This window comes from Pyxicephalus adspersus, chromosome 5 (genome assembly GCF_032062135.1).
Source record: "Pyxicephalus adspersus chromosome 5, UCB_Pads_2.0, whole genome shotgun sequence".
NCBI lineage: Eukaryota > Metazoa > Chordata > Amphibia > Anura > Pyxicephalidae > Pyxicephalus > Pyxicephalus adspersus.
In genome coordinates this window covers 346989-364615 of record NC_092862.1, presented here as the reverse complement: position 1 = coordinate 364615, position 17627 = coordinate 346989, and the positions used below count along the sequence as shown (strand labels likewise).

Here is a 17627-nt window from a genome sequence, read left to right as displayed (position 1 = left end):
TGCAGGGCCAGCTCTGGATTGAAGTTGAGCATTGCACTGCAATATTGTAATTTCTGCTTTCCTGGAAGATAAATATCCGGAATTGATATCAATCTGATGAGTGGACAGAGCTGAAATATTATTATGGGGCCATTGTGAGGCATCCAGGGAGGCTGCTGATTGGCCATACTGACCTCTGATGACCCCGCCGCTATCCTGTGATTGGAGAATATCTCACCAATCCGCAAATCTCACCAAACTCATCGCTGACATCGGCGAATCACTTTCAGCCTGAGAAAAAACGTGAATCATTCACCACCATGGAGGGAAAGGTCACATGACCCAACCAAAGACACTGCAATGTGTACAGCGCCGTGGTATATGTCAGAGATATATGTTGGAGCAGGGGTAGGCCAACTCCGGGCTTTAGGCCAGATACGGCCCAGCCAATAGTCCGTTCCATCCTAACGCCCCCTGGTGGATCGGGCCAGCAGGCCGTCCTCCTGGTGTTCCCCCCCTTCCCCTTTTATGGCGGCCGGCGTTAAGTCTTCCGGGGTACGGGGACATTCCCGTATGCATTGCGGAGGAGGGGGATTTCCCTTCAGCGGTGTTCCTGTGGGGGGCGGAGCCATCTGCGGGGGAGAGAGTCCGGCCTAGTGCGCCTTCTGAAATGGCCTAATAGCCAAAAAAGTTTGCTGACCCCGAGTTAGATTGTCAGCTCTTCTGTCCAGGCACCAGTGTGAAGATGGGGGATGGTCGCTGCCATACAGATTACAGATTATTACTCCTCCCCCCCACAGGTAAGGCGGCTGCCCCCCCCCACACCCAGCGGAATTTAAAAGGCTCCGATTCTGAAGTATAAATGGCGGCTGTAACCGGAGTGCCGCCTTAGTTTGACTCTACCCCTGCTATGGGGTAAAATACAGCATGGGGGAGGGGTTACTGCCCCACCCCAAATTAGAGTCACACCTGTCAGCAGGTAACAGACTTCAGTATGGGGCCGGTCATGTGACACATGGGTGAAGGCCGCCATCTTTCTCCGCCCCATTACCACCACCGTTGGCTCGCCCATAGAGCCCTGTGTGGTGTAACAATATGGCGGCCAGTGCATTTCCGGCGCGGTTCCCATACTTCCGGGAGTTTCAAGATGGCAACCGTCGTTAGGACACTAAGAAGGTTCCGGTTCTTTTCACAAAACTTTATTGATTAGAGACAACAGGGGACACAACGGAGAGGAGAGCGGTACGGTGTGTGCGGGGGAGGGGTGGAGTCTATTACAAGCGGTACAATTGTTTGGGGGCGGGTAGGGCTGTATGGAGCGAGGAGTCACCCCATAGATGTTTGGGGCCCCTATAAAGGAACAGGAGATGATGGAGGTTGGTGACCCCCTGTAGAGGCCTGGGACCCAGAGATGAAGAAATCACCAACTTCTATAGAGAGGTCTGGGCCTTGGGGACCCCGGGACAGGAGGCTGGTGGCCCCTATAGAGGTTGTTGGGGCCCCATACACTGACCCTGTAGATGATGGTGGTTGGTGGCCCCTATAGAAAATGTTGGGGTCCTATAGAATATTGGGGCTCTGCTCTGGGTGCCCTCTATTGATTGGTGCCCCCACGGGGGATGGTGATTGGTTGCTCTGTATGTGGTGACCCCATGGAGGTGACAGGCGGTGCCCACTAACCCTTATAGAGATTCCCGTACTGGGTGAATGTACACAATGCTACATTCACACGGATTGGAACTCCCAGAGCACCAGAAATAAGACGACAGAGACATTGTATCCATAGTAGAATATAGAATATTACCGCATCCATCTATAACGCTGACATATTATGTAGCGTTGTACACAGTCCATAGTCACTAACTGCCCCTCAGAGGGGCTCAAAATTTATTGGCCCCATTGTTGGGCCAGTATTGTGGGAACATCAATTACCCCATCAGTATGGGTATGAAATGTGAGAGATTTCAGGTCCGGTTTCTGTATTATGGGAATCTCTGGGTGAAGTGAAAATGTCTCGGGAAAGGAAGATCCTTCGGTCTGACTCTTCTTCGGGGCCGGAGACAGAAGATTCACCGTCCCATGGGGACCCCTCCGGGGTGAAATCGGCCAGGAATAAGTCTCCGAGTTCCTTCCCCTTCAGTCTCCTTCCTGTGGACTGCCAGCTGCACATCTTCTCCTTCCTGTCTGAAGTAGAGAAATGCGCGGCTGCCTTGGTGTGCGTGGATTGGAGTAAGTTGATGCGCACGCCGCGGCTGTGGCGGGTGGCGGATTTCATGCGGCTCGGGGCGGTGCTCTCCGGGATGGATGGGGTGTTGGTGTCTGTCCGGGAATTCGAGCGGTGGAAGCAGTGGGTGCACCAGTATGCCTACCATCTAATCTCCCGGGGGGCCAGCCTGCTCGTCCTCCGCGCCAGATTTGATTTAGGAGAACAGAGGACTAAGTGGGCGGAGTTTCTTCTTCAGTTCCTGGACAGCGTTCACTGCGGAGAACTCCAAGAACTGGAACTGAACTGGACTCTGACCCATTTGGAGCCGCTGGATTTTTACCCTCAGGGTAGCATGGCTCAGATCTGTCTGGCAAAGACCGACCAGTTCAACAGCTTTCAGACTCTCTTTGAACGTCTTACCCGCACCTCGCCAAAGCTGAGCCGCATGAAGCTGCCATTTGATTGGTCGGAACATTCCGTGTCGCTTCTTACTCACTTCCAACATCTGAACACACTGGAACTGAACTACTTCTGGGTCTTTAAGAGTGTTGGGCCCGAGACCATGCAGCAACTTACCAGATCCCTCCCCAAACTCAAGACTTTGATCTTTCAAGTGTTAGTCCCGGTAAAGGACCTGGGAGTCTCCTACCCCCTGGAATCCAAATCCCTGGAGGTTTTAGATGTTTCTCAGAGCCGTGGCCTGGTCTTCAGTCACCTGGATTTACCATCTCTGAAAGAACTGAGGATTAAAAAAACTATCAGAGGGATCATCCTGAATCGGAGGACCAGGGTGGCCCTGCAGACCCGCTGGTCCTGTTTGTATGACCTTCTAAAGGCCGGAACTCCTAAACTTCAGGTGTTCAACTCCCACACCTTGCTTCCCACCTGGCAGACTCAGACTTACCTGGAACTTAGTGAGGTCCTGCTGCAATCCTGTTACTGCATCCAACACACCGACACCTGGCTGCTCTAAGGACTGAAATGCCCTGGGACTGACACACACCTTCCTATAGCAGACGGCCTTCTGTGGCCAATCAGAACTTGTATGGCCAAACCTTTGTGGATACCTGACCCTCACACCTCTACCGACCTGACTGCCGCCGCCCCCTCTACCTTCCTACCTGACCGCCGCCCCCTCTACCTTCCTACCCGACCGCCACCCCTCTACCTTCCTACCCGACCGCCACCCCCTCTACCTTCCTACCCGACCGCCACCCCCTCTTATCTTCCTACCTGACCGCCACCCCTCTACCTTCCTACCTGACCGCCGCCCCCTCCACCTTCCTACCTGACCGCTCATGGTTTCATTTCAGGTTTCCCCAGGGAAGTGTACACCTTACGAAGGTATTTCGAACATTTGTGTGCTTTCAGCCTTGTGGTAGCAATTTGGGGAAACTCCTTTGTTATTCTATGTCGGTGTCCCCACGTACAGTTGCAGCCCCATACACACCTGGTGTCACCAGTCTGGGGTGGAGAGCTTGACCTGTGCAGGTTCCTGACCTGAATGCTGATCAAACAGTCAGGAAAATACGGAAATGATTTTTAGTGAACATTTTTTTAATAAAATATAAAACCTGGGATTGAGTGAATATCTGCCAGACGCTTCAAACCTAAAATATCTGTGCCCAGAAAATGGCGACAAATAATGCGATATTGTCCGTGACCCCCCCAGTGCTGTGCGCTCACCCCCTCTACATTTGTGTTATGGATATTTTACATTTTTAGTGATTTTACTTATTTTTTGTTATTTCACCTTAATGTTTTTATTCCCCCCTTATATATTAGTATTGTGCAGTCAGAGGGTCTCTATGAGGACATCGGGGACCTCCAATGTCTGCCCTGCATTTACCTTTAGAGGCGGAGCTCTGATCACCTGATGACATCTGGGCAGTGGATTGGTTGTGAGGTGGAGCTCTGATCACCTGATGACATCTGGGCAGTGGATTGGTTGTGATTTCTCCTAGGGTTTTCCTATCCTAACCAAATGTCCCCTATGCTGAGCTTCCTGCAGGAGAGCCTAAGTACCGCCCCCCCCCCCCGGGGTAATGTTGTGGTTGGGGGGTCACTTCTTCCCTGGGTCATAGTCCTAAACCAGATGAAGACACATTTTATTCTATTATAAGAAACAGAAGAGGGAAGTAGGGGGCAATCATCTTATATTTCTGTATTTTACATACGGTATAACAGAATATTTCATTCCTCATTACTTCGTACCGAGGTCTCCATGCTAAATAAAGGTCTCTTGGTGGTAACAAATATTTGTGTTGGTCCTATAAGGTGCAGGGTATAATCCTGACGTGTTTCACCCCCTGGGCTCCGTTGGGGTTATTACCGTGGTGCTGAATGGTCAATAATGAGCCTAAAGCTTTCTTGAACTTATTACATATACCAAAGGCTTGTCAGATCAGAATGATGGGGAGTTGAGTGAAATGGGGTCACTTCATTAATTCAGGGACATTTGGTGGCTCCTATAATAGAAAGAAGATGTCTTAATGGAATGAATTTTAGACAGCATTGGAGCCAATAATCTTTGTTCTTCATTTCCCACAAAGTAATGAGGACTGAAATAATATATTTACCGTATATGAGAAATACAGAAATATAAAATGATTGCTTGCCTTAGGAAACCCCCAACTTCCTTCTGTTCTTCCTACTTGGGGGGCAATAATGGAGGATCTGGGGGTTCTGGTAGATCATAGACATAATAACAGCATGCAATGCCAAGCTGCAATATATAAAGCTAGTAAAGTACTTTCTTGTAATAAAAGAGGAATAGACTGCAGAGATGGAGACATAATCCTGTACAAAGCATTGGTCACACCACATCTGGAATATGCAGTCCAGGTTTGGGCCCCAGTTCACAAAAAGGACATTGTGGGATTGGAGAGAGTGCAGAGAAGGGCAACTAAACTAATAAAAGGAATGGAGGAGCTCCGCTATGAGGAGAGATTAGCTGAACTGAATCTATTCTCCCTTGAGAAGAGACTTATAAGGGGGGATATGATCACCCTGTATAAATATATAAATGGTCCATATAGAGAACTCTCTTCCCCATTATTCACTGTAAGGTCATTACAAAGCACAAGGGGGCGCTCTTTGTGTCTGGAGGAAAAGAAGTTTAAGCTCAGGATAAGGAAGGGATTCTTCACTGTAAGGTCTGTGAAAATGTGGAATCGGCTCCCTCAGAAAGTAGTTTCAGCAACTACTATAGATTGCTTTAAGAAAAAGCTGGATGATTTCTAGAAGCACAGAATATAACTGGGGATTAAGGATGTAAAGATAACAGAGACTGCTGATCCAGGGAACATCCGATTGCCTCATGGGATCAGGAAGGAATTATTTCCCTGTTGGAACATGTACCTATATTGGAAACATCCACTTTACCTTGCCCAAATTTTGCACCCATGTCCCCACAATGCCCCTGGATGTTCTTATTGGCCGGGTGAATATTCCGATGTAACCAACAAAACAGCCAGTCAGCATTTTCAAGACACTTTTCCCAATAGCAGGCTTGTTTGTCACAAGATTTATTGAATTGTAGGGCAAAACCTGAGCACAGCCATGTAATATATTGCTGGAGGTAACGTGAGGTCACCAGCAGACATGATGCTCCCCATCCACCTCCTCCGCTCCATAAACCTCCAGCTCACACAGCGTCAGATATTCCGCACGTCCAGGAATCAGCACGCTGACATATCGACCTTCCATCCCATTGCAGCACATAGAGATCCGAGGCTGGGAGACGTCTGTGACATGGCCGCATCTGGAGAAACAGAAAGGACCAGCAATGAGTATCCCCTCCATGGGGGAGGACTCCGGCTTTGTATCTTCCGGGTGACGTCAGTCCTGGTATTGGGGAATATCGGGAAATGTTGGGAATTGGGACCTGAATCTGTGATCTCTTGTTTCCTATACATCTGATTTCTCTATATGTCTATGTCAGTGTTACTGGACTATAGAATCCCATCAGCTGCTGGAATTACATTTGTGTTCCTCTTTGAAGCTGGAGGAATGTCGGGGTGAGTGAAAAGGTCCAGCTGCGGTTGGGGTGTCTAAACATATTGATTGATGATTTATAGGAAGACGGAAGTATCATGGGACAACCTGAGAAATGAGTTCTGTGCGGTCATAATGCAGCGGAGGGAACTTCATCTCCAGCTATTCATTGGACCCGATCTGCAGCAACCTGTTATATCGGCACAACGTCTTTCCGGACTGGACCCGGGTGGTCTGACTGTAATACAGGAGCTCCGATCCCCCCAATCATTCAGGTAAGGCCGGCACCTCCCAAATATTGGGCCTATGATTCCCATACAGCGGAGAAATATAAGAAAGGCCGGGGGTTTCTGTGATACAAAATAAAACATCAAAAAACTATTGCTAAGCTATCCATCAAGTTTCACACATAACTGACACGATGGTAACGACAAATACAACTTCCCAGTCAGTCCACAAAAGGCATAAAGATCACGATTTTTTAACCTGATATTCACTTTACGCGTTTTGCGTGGCTCCCTGATGTATGGCATTCCTCCGCACACACGGGGGCAGTGTTGTTCCCTGGTTGGGTGTTTGGCTTTGCTATATAAAATATTTACCCAAAGAAGTCTCCATCAAACTCTTGGAGGAGACCTTAGCTGAGTGTTCCACAATGTTCCTAATATGATGAATTCCACCTTGAAGAGTTTATAAAATCCACTACAAAAGTCTCTGGAAAATACAATCTGATATTTTTCTTTCCTCGGAAGAGTTTCGTGCTGCGAAACGTGTTGGGATAACGTTACTTTCTGCTTTAGGATTGTGAGCTTTGTTCTTTTCTGATATTTGTGTTTACAATCAAATGTCAATTATGTGTCCAATTGTTTTTATAAATAGCTTAGCAATAAAGTTTTTTCAATGTTTTATTACCCTTTGTACCACAGAAACTCCCGGAGCTTTTGAGATCCATCTTTTGGGCAATCAGAAGCCGATAATTTGGGTGGTTTTACTAAATGTTATTTTATTATTTAACCATTTCATAGATCTACAACTCAAAGTACTCACACGGGATTGTTCCGGTCAGGTGAATTCCCAATCCGGACCTCGGCCCCCAGCAGCCGCTTTGCCCAGCAGTCCCCTCGGTTGGTGATGATGATGGTGGAGATCTTATGGTTCTGTTCCAGGTCCAGATGCCACCAGGGCTCATAGTCATTATTGGTGTGGGTGCAGGAGCCCTTGTGATAATTGCTCTCTGCTCTTCCGTCTATGGCTTGGTCTGCGTAGCCCATAACCCGGAACGAATAGTCGGAGCTCTGACTGGCTTTTCCATCTCGGGCCAAATTCACGGCTGGAAATAAGAGATACGATTGGTTAACGGCCTCAGAACTGACACTTTACATCAGGCTATTTACGCCTGGCAGTGTCATGCAAAGCCCTGGCACTAGGGGGCATATGAGGACCCATTCATCCCTAGTGCTGATTGGCTAATCATTGGTAAACCCCGATGATGCTTGGGCTCTTATCCGGGTTTACCGCCTCCTATAGGGATTGTGTTCCCTGCTCCCCTGGCATAGCGTGTGTTCTGCCCACAAGGGGCCAATGCCCTGCTAGGGCTGCCGGGGCCACTGACCCCAACAGCAATGTGGCTCCCTCCACATACACCTCTATGGGGCAGGAAACTCTCAGCCCCTGGATTATTATATTTGTAATGTAATAATATTGTCACCTGTACAGGTAGATCATGGAGGTCATTGGTTCTATCTCAGGTCGGAGTTATTCCACCCCTGGGGCAGAAATCAGAATTTATTCTCTCTAATCTTAATTTGCAAGTTCGGATACCCCATATGGGGCAAAAGGGCCCAGGCTCAGAATCATCCAATAACAGGCTGCTATGTTGTCACATGTTTCTCTACCTTTGGAATGAGCTCAGTAGCGCCCTCTATAGGAGACATTGTGCAGCTACCCGAGGTGTGTATTCTGGTACTCCGCTCGGAGCAGTTAGACCGGCACGTATTTTCACCCATATCCAGACAATTCTTTCCCATTGTGTGAAACTTCTCATAGATTTCTCATTCTGAGTGAATGAATCATTCTTGGATGAGTGACAGGTTTCAGGCACCACCCCGACCCCACCAACCACACAACAGATTTCCTCGTCTCACCCTTAGAAAGCATTGGCACCCGAGGGTGAATAACTGGAAATGGGCGCACAGAGCACGGAGGCAAGAAACAGCCATCCCGTCCAATGAAAAGCCTGCTGAATCCTCCAGCAATGGGGCTTTTAGGTGAATATGAAGTTGTGATGTTTCCTTGAAGATTTTAGACATTCACCCAGCATTCACTGGGTATGTGAGGTCTCAGTTTGTACAATCTGTTCTTACCTCCAGGTTTAGGATCGCAGCACTGGACCAGAACCAGAAACCCAAACAAAAGAAGTGAAACCGCGAGATTCATTCTGAGGAAAATAAGAAATCACAATGTGAGAAGGATAATGGAGAATAAAGAGAAATATTCCCACCAGACAATGCGGATTTATATCTCAGTAATCCTAGATTGTCAGCTCTGCGGGTCAGGGTCACTGTCTATTGTACAGCGCTGCGCAATATGTTGGCGCTATATAAATCCTCCTTAATAATAATCACCTCAGACATGTTTTGTAGGTGTTGGCAGCCCCGGTATTGTGACCGAAAAGTGCCGAGGGCTGCGCCCAGCTAGAAGTGTCTGGGGGTAACCAGTGAATGTTATACAGGCTGTGTGAATGATATCGGAAATGAATAACTTATTCCTCATACACAACATAAAGAAATGAACGTTTAGAGATTTCCAGCAATATAGAAAGCACAACTTTCCCCCAATAATATTGTCAGAAAAAAGCCTTTTACTTTGAACACGACATGCTTTTTCACTTGAGCCATGTTCCCACAGCCCACAAAGCAATGTTGATCAGAATAACACAATCCGGGCTTTGCAATTAGCTCGGAAAAATCACAAAATGGGGAAAATTGTTTTTTTCCTGAAAAAGTTTCTAGGGTAAAATCACCTTTGTGAAATCCTCCCGTTCATTCCGGTGAATGATTATAATTGGAGGCGATGGTTGTGTGAACGGGAGTTCAGCTGGAGAAGAAAAAAACAAATCTGCAAAGTAAATCCTGAGTGAACGCGCTGCAGGAGAGCGGATTCCATCATTTCTGTTGGGGGTTATACTCCATGCGTAAAACTTCTATATACAGGAGGTGAACATCATGTTGGTGAATCTCACATATGGTGTATTCACCCTTATATAAACAGCGCAAATTATGATATATACTATATGTCTATTTATAAATGTTTTCACCAAAGATTCACCCAACATTTACCCAAACATAGACATTTTTCACATAGGAGATTCAATAGGAAAATGTGTTAATCAAGTCCTGATTCATATATAGTTCATGTGTGTGAATTTTAGTATTGGGTGAATCAATGGAAACCAGCAATAAATAAACTATGGACACCTGAGCGTCACACCTGTATGGGGGAGTACTCACCTTTCTGTGGGCTCTTCCTATATACCGGCACCATGTATTTTATTCACACATATATTCACCCACATATACACAGAACAGATAATACCATACAATGTATGGCTGTACACACCTGAGCGTCACACCTGTATGGGGGAGTACTCACCTATGTGTGGGCTCTTCCTATAGGTCATTCAGAGGATTCATCCTACGTTATGTATACAGCATGAATGATTCACTCATATAATTCATACAATACTCATGGTACATATATACACTTTGTGTACTTACCTGGCAGTGTCGGCTTTGTGTCGATGTTTCTTCTCCCAGCTGTATATGTACTGCGCCGCTGTCTATGTCGTCTCTATCTTCCACCAGTAGTGCTGATCATAATAATAATTGTGAGATTTATATCTGCCATTGCTATCCCCGCAGATCAGATTCCCCAGCTCTCTATCTGATTGATAAAATGTCAATAATAATATAATCCTTCATTCACCGGGTGAATGTATCTGTTCAATGTGTGAGGGATCTCTTGCGGTGTCCCCATGTCTGATATCCCCATTATTATTACTGACCCCTGTAATGCCACCCTATACCATGGCACTGTACAAAGAGATAAATGTGACATGCTTTATAGGGGGGATAGAAGGGGTAATAGGACCCAGCGAGGGGCAACAAATGTACCCCACCTACCTGGCTGACATCTCCTGAATAGTCCATTGGAGTCTGGTTGACTCTCCAGTTCTCTATGTGTCTTCATCTTGTCCCCTTTCTCATACTGGGCGCGGGCTCAGATGAAGTGGAGAGATTCCAGGCGCTGAGATGACGCATTGGTGTGCGAAGTACATGAATAGTCCGTCCTATACAACGTTTCTTCGTATTAGGGCCGTTTTGTCCCTAAATCTGCTGCGATATCATAGAGTTGGAAGGCGGCTTTCCTATGGTTATCTCTCAGATTAATATCAATCTTATAATTGTTTCTGTGAAAACAAGCAAAAACACAATTTGCCATGTTTGCCAAGGTGGACTGGGAATCTGCCCCCTCACTATGGACCTTCATAGAGCCGTAGAGCCGTAATACCCCGGCTCACCTCCTAGTGTCATACCTGACAATTTCTCCTCCGATGCCTCCTCCATCTCTTCATGTAGGCCACCACCATCTACCTCCTGATGGGCACACGCCATGAAAGTCCCTAACAGGAGCCAACCATGGGGCCCACATCATTCTAATCCTACCATGAGGATGTGTCAGTGCCAGCAGGACATTCACCCAATGGGCCATGAAGAACATGTACTGTCCCTGCCCGTAGCCATTGCTCCACGTATCTGCCACCACACCTTGGAATTCATGTTCATAGAGTGCAGAATATTGAAAAATAATGGCAGCTTGGTATCTTCTAAATGGGCAACTCTTTGCGTTCTTAGAGAAGCCGGTTTACTGCAACTCAGGGACAGCCATAGCGTGGTCAGGAGACCATTCACTTGGTGTTCCGGAGGATGGCTGGGATCGTACTTCTGTTTCCCATGGAGGAGTGAGAACTACGAGAGGGGGAGAGAGGAGGAGAGGCGAGCAAGGCCCTTCTGTACATCGATAGAATTCCTGCCAGGATTATCATGGGAAACAACAGCACCGTCCATAGGAACAGCACCAACATCTGGGGTGCGCTCTCATACACACAGATCACAATGACGTGAGGTTCTCTTTCACCTTCTTCAGGTCCATTCTCTCCTTCTGTCTGCCGTCCAATGTCACACAAACCATTCATATTCATACAGACTACTAAACAATTCCTAAGGATTCCTATAACTCCAGCTAAGTTTCCACCTCTGTGACCCAGGAAAGATTCAGAGGACAACCAAGCAGCCAGGCACTCAGCATTTCCCAGAAGTGTTTTTTGGACAGATTTGTATTATGGGAACAGCCATGTAATATATTGCTGGAGATAATATGTGACATTACAAGCAGACATGGTGCATCCGGGGCGTCTGGTAACCACCACATTGACAAATTGACCATTTACCCCATTGTACCACAGAAAGTTTATAGGCGTGGAGGTATCTACGATCACACCGTGCCTGGGGAAACAGAAAGGACCAGCAATGAGGATCCCCTCCATGTATGAAGTCTCCGGCTTTGTATCTTCCGGGTGAAATGCGTCAGTCTTGTTACCCCCAACATCCCCAATCCTACTGGAATACCTGGAGTGATGTCATTTATTGCCACATGTCGGCTTTGGGTAAAAGTGTAACATAAAAGGGTTTGAAGGTTCCACTTCGACAATTTGTAAGGTCTTTATGCAGACCAGGACAGGTGATGTCTCTTACCCACTTACCTGTCTGATCCGCTCTGGGAAAACACTTATCTGCACATGCTGGCTTCCAGGGCCAAGAACCACTTCCATCATCCTGGCCCGGCCAATCAAGATGGCCAAAGAATGAAACTAAGAAGAGGAGAGGAAAGAAGATGGCACCACCTGCAATGGAACAGGTGAATGTGTACATTGATCTACGATTCAAAGTACTCACACAGGATTGCTCCGGTCAGGTGAATCCCCAATTTGGACCTTGACCCCCATCAGCCTCACTGCACGGCAGTCCCCTCGGTTTGTGATGATGATGGTGGATCTCTTATGGATCTGTTCCAGGTCCAGACTCCACCAGGGCTCATTATTGGTATGGGTGCAGGAGCCTCTGAGAAAATTTGTTTCTGCTTTTCCATCAATGGCTTCAGAACATATTCAGAGCTCCGCCTGGCTACTCCGGGCCAAATTCACAGCTGGAGATAAGAGATACAATCACCCCTTGCAGACACCCTAACCTAGCCCTAACTCCTAACAGTATGAATATCCCCTGATGGTGGGAATACTCATACACAGGAACCTAGGCCCTACTAGCCCTGTATAGCCCTAGGAGTAGTGTCTGGCTTGAGACTACTGGTAACTTCCCCTATGAAGGACCCAGTGTCTCCCTGAGGCCTAGTAAACAACTAAATCACCACAAAACACCAAAAGTAATTCAACTTATCTTAATAGCAGATATATAAACAGGAACTCAGGATGGCACAACACACCAGCTCCTCACATCCCAGTAGTGAATATGAACCGCACAGCATGAAGTGAGAGGCCAGACTAAATGGAGGAGCAGTAATGACCACCAGCTGCAGCTGATACAAGCGGAGTGCTCATTACAAACAACACAGAAACAAGTAAAAACAAAGAGACAGTCAGATAATCTCACATGCAGCTTGTCTGACAGATCCTCAAACTTCAGACACGGAAGGGACCGTGACACTAGCTAGAGGGGCTCCTGGGGTAAAACAACTCACTTGGTTGTTCTCATCATGGCTGGGGAGGCGATCATAGAACAGACCGGCATGGCCTTGTCGTAGGAGATTGCACTCAGAAGTCACACTTCCTACAGACAACTTGCCCACCATTTGGAGCAGACCCCCCATACAACATGGTAAACTAATGTGGAAGCACCCTGCACAAAGAATGCCACCAAAGGGTCACCCCCTGACCACTCCAGGGACCCCAAAGAAGGACCTGGGATTACAACAGTCTGGTAGGGGGAAGATGGAGATTGACAAGAGAAGTCTAACAGACCCCGAATACTTTATTAATGAGCACCTGTCACCTCCCAATGCTGTCACACGAGGATCTGTCCATCTCTTTGTGGGAATATTAATGTTTAACTAAAAAATCATAAAACAAAGTGTTTTAAAAGAATTAAACACCCCCCCACACACACACACACACACACACCCACTGAAATATGGACGCCTAAAGGGTGCATGTTGTCAAAGGGCAATCAGGTGACACGTATTCGGTATCGCTGTGCATGCCATAACGAGAGGAATTATTCCGGGCCCATTATTTATGGTAAACTCTGAACAGATGAATTGGATCAATGTGACCTACAGTATGACAAGAAACACAACATTTTGCCCCCTGGCTCTATCTGTGGCTCCCACAGCCTCAGATTTAGGAGAACTTCTGCCAGACTTCACACACCTGTCCTCCTGAGACACACCTGTCCTCCTGAGACACACCTGGCCTCAGGCTTCACCCCCCAGCCTGAAAGTCACGTTCCGTATTATCAGCCAGGTGCGAGCCAATTTCTGGCCTGGATAGTGCCTGGCCCACCCATTCCAGGACACTCTGGGTCTGAATCCCAAATAAAAAGCTGCAAATATACAGCACAACATTCATTTACAGCCTTATCCAGACCCTTGAATCCTTTTCCAGAAGAATGGAGACAAATGATTGCACAAACATGGCTCAGCATTGACATTTGCAGCTGCCATCTTGTATTCTGCAAATGGCTTTAGGAAATATAAAATGTTTTGGGGATTTGAAGTCATTGCTGGCCTAAATTATAAATTGTTTTGTGTTCTAGAAATAAATGAAATTGTCCAGCCAAGAAGGGATTAAGTCTGTCAATATTTGGATTTCAGGTGCTGCTCTTGTTCTTGTTCTGTGCCCGGCAGGGAAACACATTCATAGGTCTGTTATTTGGAAGGGCAGCAATCGCATTGTCCTCTCATCCAATATGTACATAATCCCGGGGTATTTCTGGGGGTGTCACTGCAACAACTGTCCCCCCCTGGTGACAACTCCAAATGGTAAGCAGGACATAGAGGGGGTGAATCTCCCCGGTGGGAATACAGACTATCCCCCATATTCTCCCCATTTATCTACAAATGTGTCACCATGGCTGATAAACGAAGAAAAGAAACAAACTCAATGCTCTTCCAGAAGTGTAATGTTCACACAGAATATTCACTCATTTGTTCAACGGAGAAGAAATGTAAATTGTAAACTTAGAAAGTCATTCACTGAACAAGTAGGGCGGAGGGTAAAAGTGGAGCTGAGAATGGATGTGTGAGCTACAAAGCAAATAATTAAATCTCTTTATCTACACCGGGGGGGCTTCACCATTTTAGCATTCACATCCAATTCATTTCATTCATGTAATCTTCCAAATGTAAAATTCCTCACCACCTCCATTATGGCCGGTTCCATGTTACATCTCTGCCTTACTTCTTAGGAACAGAGACTGGCAGATGACGCATCATAGGAAACACCTGAGCACCCCCTACTGGAGAAATGCCTGCACTACAGCAAAACAGAAAACCCGAGTGCAGGTATATGCAGCCCCTGTATTATATACTGGTAATATTTCTGTTCTGATTCTGGCTGATCATGAAATTGAACATTTCACTTTGTTTTGTTCAGCTAGGCCCCAACAGTGCGGATATTTGGCCACAAAATTTGGTTTACAATCCGGTCTATCCCATAAGGCAGGGGACTCGAACCCACGTGGGATGCTGGCAGGAGTTCTGTTTGATGGCTCACCCAGACTTTATAAGGGGCAGATGGAACCTCAGCCACCATTTCAGTATATAAAGATTTGTACCTGTCCTATTGCTTATAGAGAAGTTTCTGGGTGCTGGGGGTGCCATTTTCATTGCAGCGGAGATTGGAAGTTGTGTTAGCACCGGGTGAGTGAGAGAAGGAATCTGGGTGGAATGGGGAGCCTGGAAATCATTGCAGGCAGGACGGCTTACTCTGGACTGTTACTGATCTCTACTATTCAGGTTACTGCAGTGCTGAGACAGATCAGTCACATTTCTTCTACTGCTTTGTGGAAGGGTTAAGGTAGAAATGTCAGGTCAGCAATGTACACACAATAGACAGACGTACCCTTAGCAGCTAGAAGCTCACACTATGAAGGGCAAGGTGGAGTGGGCAGTTGCAGCTTGATTTGGTCAATATTAAGTCTGTCAATATTTGGATTTCAGGTGCTGCTCTTGTTCTTGTTCTGTGCCCGGCAGGGAAACACATTCATAGGTCTGTTATTTGGAAGGGTAGCAATCGCATTGTCCTCTCATCCAATATGTACATAATCCCGGGGTATTTCTGGGGGTGTCACTGCAACAATTGTCCCCCCTGGTGACAACTCCAAATGGTAAGCAGGACATAGAGGGGGTGAATCTCAAGTGTAATGTTCACACAGAATATTCACTCATTTGTTCAACGGAGAAGAATGTAAATTGTAAACTTAGAAAGTCATTCACTGAACAAGTGGGCCGAGGGTAAAAGTGGAGCTGAGAATGGATGTGTGAGCTACAAAGCAAATAATTAAATCTCTTTATCTACACCGGGGGGGTCTTCACCATTTTAGCATTCACATCCAATTCATTTCATTCATGTAATCTTCCAAATGTAAAATTCCTCACCACCTCCATTATGGCGGGTTCCATGTTACATCTCTGCCTTACTTCTTAGGAACAGAGACTGGCAGATGACGCATCATAGGAAACACCTGAGCACCCCCTACTGGAGAAATGATACTCTGCTGGACCTAGTTCTTTCTAACAATGCAGAGCTTATAACAAATGTGCAAATAAAAGAGAATCTGGGTAGCAGTGACCATAATATGATTTGTCATGCCAAGAACTTTTTCATCCCTATGTTCATTGTCAGAGGGCCCGATGCATTTCATTTGTTCTGTTTACAATATACTTTTGTTGTCTTCATCCCCCAAATCCCCTCCTGTATCAGCTAATGGGAGAGAGAACTGGGACATCGGATGTTCATAATGTACTTACCCCACTCATCTCCTCTCTGACACAAGAATGGAGCTACAGAATTCTTCCTCTCCGGTATAAATGTCGCCTGGATGTTCATTGGATCTTTCCGATGATCTCAAGTCGATGTTGGCGTTTTGAATCTGCCCTGGGGGGACGATGCTACACATTGGGTGGTTCTGTTCATTAATTTGTTCATTTTGTACTAAACATTTGTCATTTTTGATGCCATGGCGGACACGTCCCCCAACATCTCACACATATTTATCATATACATTGTGCTGGAAATCTGAACTTGTGACATGATATGAAACTGGAAGAATCATTTTATTTAGATTGGTAAGAGGTTGGAGCCTCTGTCAGGTTTGTATTACTTTCTCTCTGGGGGAGATTTCTTCTGATCATCATGCTTAGGGCCACTTTCCACCTCCGTGACTCAGGAAAGATTTGAGTCAGAGGACAACCAAGCAGCCAGGCAGTCAGCATTTCCAAGATGTGTTTATTAGTCAGATTTATATAATTAGAGAACAGCCATGTAATATATTGCTGGAGGTAACGTGAGGTTCCACCAGGGCTCAAAGTCTTTATTGGTATGGGTGCAGGATCTCTGATAAAATTTGTTTCTGCTTTTCCATCAATGGCTTTGTCTGCATAGCCCACAGGATTCAGGTCACATTCAGAGCTCTGTCTGGCTACTCTATCTAAGGCCAAATTCACAGCTGGAGATAAGAGGTACAGGTTCCCAGGCTCCTTTGGTTGATAGGTAAAGCCTGGGAAGCGTGGGAACCTATGGTCACAGCTAATTGGAGGCACGTGAGGCACCTATCTACCTGATACACAAATCCCTCTACAGCTCCTCCCCCAACTACCTACCTGGTGATGCCCCCCATGGATGTTCTGTGCAGGATTAAATTTAAACAATCACTGAGGGTAATCTGACTTTATTGATGCCACCGTATATATCCTGCTAGACCTGTCCTGTTATTCTCCATATGCCTCAGAGCCACACTGTGGTCTAGGTATGGCCCATTGGTGAATCTCCAATGAGGTTTGCGGGGGGGGGGGGGGGGGGGCATTAGGTAAAATGGAGTTTTCTGCTTTAGTGTCTCAGACCCCACTAGCTCAACCCTCTACCTCCTTTCTCTATTTCCTTTACCAGTCTTCCCATCTCCGGGTCCCTAAAGCTTTCTGGTATCTCAGAATTCATCTTCCAGCTGCCCCAACACAACCGAGCTCTGTAAATGCCCCTCCTGCCCCAACACATCTGTATGCCCCTGGTCAGTTGGTCCTCCTGGAAGTTTCCTTGGTGAATTATTCATCCAATTACTTTCTTCTGTCCAGAAGTTTTATCTTCTTCCCCCCTCGC

At 46.6% G+C, this 17627-nt stretch overlaps 2 protein-coding genes across 3 annotated transcripts; one reads left to right on the top strand and one right to left on the bottom strand.

Annotated features, from left to right (window-relative positions):
- Window positions 1-1099: 1099 nt before the first annotated feature.
- On the top strand, window positions 1100-3762 carry LOC140330397 (uncharacterized). The gene is made up of 2 exons (XM_072410517.1): window positions 1100-1221; window positions 1948-3762. The coding sequence occupies exon 2, from the start codon at window positions 1989-1991 to the stop codon at window positions 3156-3158; it is 1170 nt and encodes a 389-aa protein (XP_072266618.1). The 5' UTR covers window positions 1100-1221; window positions 1948-1988; the 3' UTR covers window positions 3159-3762.
- Window positions 3763-5696: 1934 nt separating this feature from the next.
- Window positions 5697-12441, bottom strand: LOC140330396 (pentraxin fusion protein-like). Of its 2 annotated transcripts, none has more exons than XM_072410515.1 (4): window positions 12196-12441; window positions 8545-8618; window positions 7229-7511; window positions 5697-5948 (listed from the first exon to the last, which is right to left on the bottom strand). In XM_072410515.1, exons 1-4 carry the CDS (start codon window positions 12243-12245, stop codon window positions 5777-5779), a joined length of 579 nt encoding a protein of 192 aa, XP_072266616.1. In that variant the 5' UTR covers window positions 12246-12441; the 3' UTR covers window positions 5697-5776. The 2 variants fall into 2 exon arrangements, with proteins under 2 accessions (XP_072266616.1, XP_072266617.1); XM_072410516.1 differs by lacking the exon at window positions 12196-12441 and adding an exon at window positions 9958-10204.
- Window positions 12442-17627: the final 5186 nt, after the last annotated feature.

What these genes read in the sequence shown, in the direction of transcription:
- LOC140330397 (XM_072410517.1), top strand. Translation starts at nt 1,989, where the DNA reads ATGTCTCGGGAAAGGAAGATCCTTCGGTCTGACTCTTCTTCGGGGCCG.
- LOC140330396 (XM_072410515.1), bottom strand. Translation starts at nt 12,245, where the DNA reads ATGGGGGTCAAGGTCCAAATTGGGGATTCACCTGACCGGAGCAATCCT. An exon ending in CCTGACCGGAGCAATCCTGT is followed by an intron (nt 8,619 to 12,195) that starts GTGAGTACTTTG and finishes TATTTTCCTCAG; the next exon opens with AATGAATCTCGCGGTTTCAC. An exon ending in CTGCGATCCTAAACCTGGAG is followed by an intron (nt 7,512 to 8,544) that starts GTAAGAACAGAT and finishes TCTTATTTCCAG; the next exon opens with CCGTGAATTTGGCCCGAGAT.